Source organism: Oncorhynchus mykiss, chromosome 9, assembly GCF_013265735.2.
Source record: "Oncorhynchus mykiss isolate Arlee chromosome 9, USDA_OmykA_1.1, whole genome shotgun sequence".
NCBI lineage: Eukaryota > Metazoa > Chordata > Actinopteri > Salmoniformes > Salmonidae > Oncorhynchus > Oncorhynchus mykiss.
The window spans coordinates 41,045,509-41,054,942 of NC_048573.1; the positions used below are offsets into that span (position 1 = coordinate 41,045,509).

General features: G+C 43.4%; 1 protein-coding gene across 1 annotated transcript in view; it reads right to left on the reverse strand.

The window, feature by feature from the left end:
• Positions 1-7,599, reverse strand: part of xpc (xeroderma pigmentosum, complementation group C) — an 11,809-nt gene extending 4,210 nt beyond the window's left edge. The window contains exons 1-8 of the mRNA XM_036988003.1: positions 7,278-7,599; positions 3,206-3,463; positions 2,955-3,054; positions 2,690-2,774; positions 2,344-2,501; positions 1,035-1,155; positions 699-788; positions 1-610 (exon numbers count right to left, since the gene is read on the reverse strand). The exon at positions 1-610 is cut by the window's left edge and continues 194 nt beyond it. Coding sequence (XP_036843898.1) covers positions 1-610; positions 699-788; positions 1,035-1,155; positions 2,344-2,501; positions 2,690-2,774; positions 2,955-3,054; positions 3,206-3,463; positions 7,278-7,380 — 1,525 coding nt within the window. The 5' untranslated portion in view covers positions 7,381-7,599. The remainder of the gene's footprint in view (positions 611-698; positions 789-1,034; positions 1,156-2,343; positions 2,502-2,689; positions 2,775-2,954; positions 3,055-3,205; positions 3,464-7,277) is intronic.
• Positions 7,600-9,434: the final 1,835 nt, after the last annotated feature.

Sequence of the window (9,434 nt, forward strand, 5' to 3'; positions counted from 1 at the left end):
TGGAGCACAGTTGAGGCTGCCCCACGCCCTGCAGCACTTCCACACAGACCCAGCACCCAGTCTTCTCCAGGTACACCTCCAACCACTCGTCTGCACCCTTCCTCTCCTTCCTCTTGCCCCGCTTCATGCCCTGCTCTTCCTCCCCCTCCTCTTCGTTTCCCTCCCAATCGTCATCCTCCTCTTCACTCTTCACTTTCTTCTTGCCTCCACTACTTATTTTCTGTGGAGCTGTACTCCTGCTCTTACCTCCTTTTACTTTCTTGGCTCGGATTGCTTTGGCTCCTCCCTCAGAGTCCTCACTGTCTTCCTCATTGGTCAGCTGGAACTCCTCCCCATCACTTGGCCCCTCCCCTTCACTGCTCTCCTCTTTGTAGCTCACCTTCGAGGCTATGCTGCGGCGCTTGGAGTTCTTGGGTTTCTGTCCCACCGACACAGCCTTTTCCGTCTCCCCTGCCTCTTTCTTTTTTGCCTTCTTCCCTCCTCTCTCGGCCTTCCCCCCCGCCGGTCTCTTGGACCCTGGGGATACCTTGGGCTCTGAGGGGCTCTCTTTTGGAGGTTTCTTCTGCGATGGACTCTTCCTAGGCGGGCTGCCTGAGTTCTTGGCCTTGCTCTGAGAAAGAGAGTTGGATCAGGTAAGGACACACACAGAGCCTGTGAACTTCACCTTAAATTGTGTACACGCAAACCCAATGCTGGACCTTGGCTGACGGGGGCTTCAGTGACAGGGGCTGCAGAGAGAGCACCAGTCGACAGAAGAGCTGCAACGACCTCAGCACCAATAGGAACAGCTGGAGGAAAACACAGCGGACAGAGGTCAAGGTTACGTCATGCAGGTAAGACAACGGAAACACTATATTTAAAACAGGCTTCGGTTAAGTGCCATCAAGGCAAACTGAGTTAGGCCCAATTTCAAAATGTGGCCATCTCTCAAAAACATACCCCATTTGCAATTTTTTATTTTTTTTGTGCAACGGGGGAACATGAACAACCATGTCTGCATGGTGCATTCAGTGTGCAGGATACCTGCCACTCACATGTGTCATTTCCTGGTGGTCTCTAGCGGTGAGGCTGCCCAGCCTCCTCTCCAGCAGGGCCTGTGGGTCGGGCCTCTCCTCACAGGGAAGCTCCGGGTTAAGCGTGAACGTCGCCCCAAACCTGGACAAAAATCAAACCGGATCAATTACAAAGAACAAGACGTAAACTTAACAACATAGCCAGGGATGATTGAATTAGTCAGGTGTCAAGAAGAAACATAGTTCAGCGTGCTACAAGGAATAAGCCGAGGAAGAAACATAGTTCAGCATGCTACAAGGAATAAGCCGAGGAAGAAACATAGTTCAGCATGCTACAAGGAATAAGCAGAGGAAGAAACATAGTTCAGCATGCTACAAGGAATAAGCAGAGGAAGAAACATAGTTCAGCATGCTACAAGGAATAAGCCGAGGAAGAAACATAGTTCAGCATGCTACAAGGAATAAGCAGAGGAAGAAACATAGTTCAGCGTGCTACAAGGAATAAGCAGAGGAAGAAACATAGTTCAGCATGCTACAAGGAATAAGCAGAGGAAGAAACATAGTTCAGCATGCTACAAGGAATAAGCCGAGGAAGAAACATAGTTCAGCATGCTACAAGGAATAAGCAGAGGAAGAAACATAGTTCAGCATGCTACAAGGAATAAGCAGAGGAAGAAACATAGTTCAGCATGCTACAAGGAATAAGCAGAGGAAGAAACATAGTTCAGCATGCTACAAGGAATAAGCCGAAGAAGAAACATAGTTCAGCATGCTACAAGGAATAAGCAGAGGAAGAAACATAGTTCAGCATGCTACAAGGAATAAGCAGAGGAAGAAACATAGTTCAGCATGCTACAAGGAATAAGCAGAGGAAGAAACATAGTTCAGCATGCTACAAGGAATAAGCAGAGGAAGAAACATAGTTCAGCATGCTACAAGGAATAAGCAGAGGAAGAAACATAGTTCAGCATGCTACAAGGAATAAGCAGAGGAAGAAACATAGTTCAGCATGCTACAAGGAATAAGCAGAGGAAGAAACATAGTTCAGCATGCTACAAGGAATAAGCAGAGGAAGAAACATAGTTCAGCATGCTACAAGGAATAAGCAGAGGAAGAAACATAGTTCAGCATGCTACAAGGAATAAGCAGAGGAAGAAACATAGTTCAGCATGCTACAAGGAATAAGCAGAGGAAGAAACATAGTTCAGCATGCTACAAGGAATAAGCAGAGGAAGAAACATAGTTCAGCGTGCTACAAGGAATAAGCCGAAGAAGAAAAATAATTCACACAGTTAAAGTCACACAAATACAAATTGAAGGCCCTCCTCACCACTTGAGCAGGCCAGAGAGGTAGTTGGTGTCGATGCGTTCCTTGGCCACCATGGTAAAGTGGGTGGGCAGCAGAGACAGGCTGATGGCCAGCAGGTCCGGTGTGCTACACAACCGGTTCCGGAACATCCCATTGGCTAGAAGACACATGAGGTGGACCTACGGGAGAGATGTTAATACATCGGTATCGTAAGAAGGGTTCGAATGAGAAGAGAACATGTTAGGGAGAAAGAAAATGGACCACAGCCATTCTGTGATTCCCCCATCAGCAGTGTCATGACAGTCTGTGAGCTAAGCCATGTGGAGGTCCTTACGGTACACGTGTGTGTGTGTGTGTGTGTGCTCACCTTGTGTGTGTCCTCCACCACATCTTTGTTGAAGCGGTTCATCATGCGTCGCAAATAGGTCTCAAACTCCGCCTTCCTCTTCTCCCTGGAGCCAGGTTGTCACGGTAAATTGACGGATGGTTCATATTTCCATCTTGGACTAAAATGAGCAAATTCTCCTACAGTCTGACTGGTCTGACTGGGTCATCTAGGACGCAGCACTTGCTTTTCCAAAGGAGCACACACAAAGACACAGACCACATGCCATCTTGCCGCCATCTCTCACCTTTTCTGCCTCTTGTGGATGATGTCTGGGGTCTCAATCTCTATCTCCACGGGCTGTGAGGGCAGGGCTGGCTCTACTGGACCTAAGGGCTCAGACAGCTCTGGGGACAGACAGCAATATCACATAGTGACACACACACACAGAGCAAGGACCAGAGCCATCATAGGTCTACAAAACAGAGAACATTAATCTACACAGATATGGCCTACAAACATTGTACAAATCAAAACTAGCGTTCATTCCTTGATCACCTTCCACTTCCTCCCAGTCTTCATCCTCCTCGCTGTCCTCTTCTTCTTTCACAGGCTTTACTGTGTCTTTTCTGGCTCTGATAAAAGGAGGGATGAGATCAGTCTCAGGACTCATATCAGCAGGCTCCTCCTTCACTGGAGTCTCGTTCTGGAAGTATTTGCTGGTGTTGGTTTCGGCTGTGTCCCCTACTATAGGTTTAGAGAGACGGGATTTGTGCTTGGCTTTTCTCTGAACCTTCTCCGTTTCCTCTCTATTCTCTGATAGGGTAGAAAGAAAGATGGGTCATGATAAGATGATGAAAGTGAGAGAAAAACTTTGAATAATCCACTGATGAGTGATTCCTCACGAAACCCAGACAAAAAAAGACCATGATTTGGGGTATTTTCACAAAATGTAATCCATAAAATAGTGCTTTGGAGGAAGGACTGTTGACATATGTTTGACATTTGTATCGAAAGGCATAATTGAGCATATTTATGACATTTTGGCCTTAAGACTCCATAGTGTTTCATCTCTAGGTGCTACGTAGCAAACATTGGTGTCTTATGAAGCTTTACTGCTTGCTCTGTAAAAAACGCAACATTTTCATTCATTTATGAATATAGAACAAATATAAACATGAATATTGGAAATTTAAAAAATCTAATTTGGCAAATGTTTCTATATATTGTTGAACATTATATACTCCACTATCAAAGTTGGGTGGGATCTCTGCAGTGGTGTAAATTATTTAAGTGAAAATACTTTAAAGTACTACTTAAGTGTTTTTCTTGGTATCTGTACTTTACTATTTACATTTGACAACTTTTACTCCACTAAATTTCTAAAGAAAATGATGTACTTTTTACTCCATACATTTTTCCTGACACCCAAATGTACTTGTTACATTTTGAAATGCTTAGAAGGACAGGAAAATGGTCCAATTAACTCACTTATCAAGAGAACATACCCTGGTCATCCCTACTGCCCCTGACCTGGCAGACTCACTAAACACAAATGCTTAGTTTGTAAATTATGTCTTTAAAAAAACAAGAAAATAGCACCTTTGGGTTTGCTTAATAAGGAATTTGAAATGATTTATACTTGGACTTTTTATACTTAAGTATATTTAAAACCCAAATACCTTTAGACTTTTACTCAAGTAGTATTTGAAAGGGTGACTTTCACTTTTACTTGAGTAATTTTCTATTAAAAAGTTATCTATAGTTTCACTCAAGTATGACACTTGTGTACTTTTTCCACCACTTGAGCTCTGCTACTTTTAGAGTTATGATCCAATTTGTAAGCATTACCAGACTGAACGTGAAAATGGATTCAAAATGGTTGCCTTTCTGCTGGTGATTTGCAGGACGTTCAATGATACAAGTAAAAGGAGGGCTGTGATTGGTTACATTTCCCACTATGCCAATCGTATAAAAAGAGCCATGACTTTAAAACTAGCAGAGATCCCACTCTAGAACTTTGATATGCCCGTAGAGTACATTACGTCCAACAATATATAGAAACATTTGCCAAATCAGTTATTTTTATATTCATGTTTACAAATAAACTCAGCAAAAAAAAGAAACGTCCTCTCACTGTCAATTGCATTTATTTTCAGCAAACTGAACATGTGTAAATATTTGTATGAACATAAGATTCAACAACTGATACAAACTGAACAAGTTCCACAGACATGTGACTAACAGAAATGGAATAATGTGTCCCTGAACAAAGGGGTTGGGGGGGAGGTCAAAATCAAAATTACACAGTCAGTATCTGGTGTGGCCACCAGCTGCATTAAGTACTGCAGTGCATCTCCTCCTCATGGACTGCACCAGATTTTCCAGTTATTGCTGTGAGATGTTACCCCACTCTTCCACCAAGGCACTTGCAAGTTCCTGGACATTTCTGTGGGGGGGGGGGGGGGGGGGGGGGGGCCCTAGCACTCACCCTCTGATCAAACATGTCCCAGACGTGCTCAATGGGATTGAGATCCACGCTTATCGCTGGCCATGGCAGAACACTGACATTCCTGTCTTGTAGGAAATCACACACAGAACGAGCAGTATGGCTGGTGGCATTGTCATGCTGGAGGGTCATGTCAGGATGAGCCTGCAGGAAGGGTACCACATAAGGGAGGAGGAGGTCTTCCCCGTAACGCACAGCGTTGAGATTGCCTGCAATTACAACAAACTCAGTCCGATAATGCTGTGACACACCGCCCCAGACCATGACGGACCCTCCACTTCCAAATTGATCCCGCTCCAGAGTACAGGCCTCAGTGTAATGCTCATTCCTTCGATGATAAATGCAAATCCAACCATCACCCCTGGTGAGACAAAACTGCGACTCGTCAGTGGAGAGCACTTTTTGCCAGTCCTGTCTGGTCCAGCGATGGTGGGTTTGTGCCCATAGGCGATGTTGTTGCCAGCGATGTCTGGTGAGGACCTGCCTGACAACAGGCCTACAAGCCCTCAGTCCAGCCTCTCTCAGCCTATTGCGGACAGTCTGAGCACTGATGGATTGTGCATTCCTGGTGTAACTCGGGCAGTTGTTGTTTCCATCCTGTACCTGTCCCGCAGGTGTGATGTTCGGATGTACCGATCCTGTGCAGGTGTTGTTACACGGGGTCTGCCACTGCGAGGACGATCAGCTGTCCGTTCTGTCTCCCTGTAGCGCTGTCTTAGGCATCTCACAGTACGGACATTGCAATTTATTGCCCTGGCCACAGCATGCCTAAGGCATGTTCACACAGATGAGCAGATTCCCTGGGACTCTTTATTTTGGTATTTTTCCAGAGTCAGTAGAAAGGCCTCTTTTAGTGTCCTAAGTTTTCATAACTGTGACCTTAATTGCCTACCGTCTGTAAGCTGTTAGTGTCTTAAATCGAATACTCACAACACTCCTCTCAGGATCCCTCCCCCTTGACCCATCTTCCTCTACTTTCTTCACCGCCTCAGCATATGACAACTTCTGCACTAGTCTAACCCAAGAAACCTCAACCTGCCTCTCTTGCATAGGACATTTCTGATCCCCAGCCCCATGGGCACCCCTACAATTAACACATAACACTACTTTCCCCAATGCTACACCTTCCTTTGTCTCGTGCTCTCCTGCACACTTTAACGACCGTTCCACAGGTGCATGTTCATTAATAGTGTATGGTTCATTGAACAAGCATGGGAAACAGTGTTTAAACCCTTTAACAATGAAGATCTGTGAAGTTATTTGGATTTTTACGAATTATCTTTGAAAGACAGGGTCCTGAAAAAGGGACGTTTCTTTTTGCTGATATAGATATATATTTTTAAAAAATCATATAAAAATACTACTCGTATTACAGAGCAAGCTGTAAAGCTTCCTATGACATCTGTAGATGCTTTGTAGCTCCTACAGATGACATATTATGTAGTCTTAAAGAAATAACCAATGCAGAGTTTAATTCGGCAGAAAATCAAAACACACAATCAACTCAGATCAGTTGTAAACACGTTTTTATATGCAGACAAGACAGTTGATCCACAATGGTAACCATGCAAGAGGATGCACCTGCACACAATCTGTAATAAACATGAATCTGACAGATGCTGGCCCATTGAAACGCATCAGTGACAAAGTTGAAGCAGAAGTTATGATATGAGATGCAACATCGTAACGCAGAATGGTTGTTATTCAATTATGAATAATTGTTCTCTTTACCATAACTCTCGTTACACCTACAGTTCGCCATAGTCTCACGCTATTCATCTGGGACTCTCATGCTGTTTAGAGGTGTAAACAGACCTCACACGATCATTCTATAGTACATTCTTCGAATAAGAAAGCGTTCTAAAACAGTGACGTGTGTGTCTTAACTTCGTATAGTCGGTATTGTTGTACCCCCTATTATATATAACGTATGCAAAAAATATTATAATAATTTAAAAAATAATAATAATTTCAACAAAAACATCCTGTATATAAACGTTGATAATGTAATGTCACAATGTAGCCTAAATTAGCTAAATGGCAAGGTAGAACTTCTTCAACGGGCGTTTCCTATAAGTATTTGCTCATTGCTGGGTGTTGTAACTAGTTGGCTAGATTTACCTTTTTTGGCTCTTGGTCCTCCAGCTTTGCCTTTTGCGACCTTCTTCGGCTTCTTTGTGTCGGTCTTCACTGCTGTGTCTGCAGACTCTTTACGCTTGGCCATGCTCGCTTCGTTCCAAATGTAATCGTGTACTTTTGTTTAAATAGTGTTGCAGACAGAATCGTGAATGGCTGAGTTTACCATGCACACGTGGTGTTGTGTAATTTGGCGGAGAAACCGTGGTTATTCAACACAACTTTACGGAGCCTTTCATAATACATCCTGCGGTGATAGATTGTTATGAAGTGGTGTCCGAAAACGTCACATCCGCATCCACTTCCGCGCTGTATCCGCCATCAGTTCTCCCCAATCGTTGGCGAGCAACAGGGATGGCCTGCAGGCTACAAAAGTTCCAGATGTGTGTAGGTAGACCTATTATTTTCCCGTTCACTTAGGGGGAAATTCAGTCCTGGGTAAGGCGGTTTATTCCCTGGAACTTTTTTCCTTTTTTAATGCACCTTTCTGCTTATTCTGACCTTTAATTCAATCTCAGTGCAAGAGGAGTCACTACAGCCCCTGGTTCGAATCCAGGCTGTAGCACATCCGGCCGTGATTGGGAGTCCCATAGGGCGGTGCACAATTGGCCCAGCGTCGACAATTGAGCCAGGGTAGGCCGTCATTATAAATAAGAATTTGTTCAATGTAACAGTATAGCTTCAGTCCCTCTCCTCGCTTGAACCCTCTGCACAAATCAACCACAGTCACTCACGCAGCAGTGTTACACAAAAGCTGCAGAGCAACCTACTTCGAAGTCTCAGAGCGAGTGAAGTCACCGACTGAAACACTATTAGCACGCACCACCGCTAACTAGCTAGCCATTTCACATCGGCCACACCAGCAAGGTATAGGTTTGGGATGGTGATCAAAGAAATGTAGTTGTGGCTACAGATATAATATATTCTTACCTTGACCTAATTCCTTAATATTTCCCCCACCTTTAAACTGAGGAAACCATGAATAAGGTCAAGCGGGTTCCAAGTGGCAGCCAGGTCTCATAGACTAGACATAACATAGTAAATGTAAATCCAGGACACTCAAATTAGTATATATTACATTTGGTATGGTTACAAAAGGTCCGTGTAGTTCAATTGGTCAAGCATGGCGCTTGCAATGCCAGGGTTGTGGGTTCAATTCACGCGGGAAATCAGTATGATAATGGATGCACTCACTACTGTAAGTTGCTCTGGATAAGAGTGTCTGCTAAATGACTATAAAGTATTGTGAATTTCAAGATATGAATTATGAACGTTTTACAAATTAAAGCGGGAGCCTTTTATCATTTTGTGCACTTGCCCTCTGAAAGGTTTGTGCACGGGACTGCCCTTTCCCACAGTAAAGTATGAAATGCTGTGCCTGTATGGCCTTATAACTTAAGGCCATACAGGATTCAATTTGGAGATGCAAGCCAAATTGGATAACTGACAATTAGGGTATATTTATTATATCATACTATTGTATACTATTCTCCATATTAAATATGTATTGTAGGCTTCACTACTACTTCAAATGTTACCATTGATTAACTGGACGTGTCAACTTTCAGAATCATTTAACCACTTTTTTTTTGTTTGTGCTTAAAGGCCAAATTTTTCCTTGAAGTAGGATTCATGATTATTCCCTTAACATAAATGTGTAAAATCAGTGTTTTTAAATCTACCCCGTAACCCATGGGTACTGAAACAGAGACAAATATGCATAAGGTATTTTCATGGCTGTCTTTCTAGATTCTGAACGCGTTCTCCATAGTCTACATTCAAGTCTTGCGCCGATCAAACTCAAATGAAAGGTACACCGTATTTAAAGGGTTTGCTTTAGATAAATGACAAAAACAAATTGAACAAAAACGCCCTGATCAAATTGGTAGGCCACCCAGGGACTGTGTTTTCTGGGGTTGAATTAAATCACAGATTGTCCATTATAAAGACCATATATTCAAGTGGACGCTTTAACAATGCGAATAAGGCAGCCGGGAGGAGGCAAGATAAAGTGGGACCGTTCTCCGATATAAAAGTGTTTTTTTTCCCCCTCAAAGATGGCGAGATGTCACGCGTGTTCTACTTATAATCAGTTAACAACCTAAGCATTGTAAAACTTATATTCGACAAAAAAAGCCATTG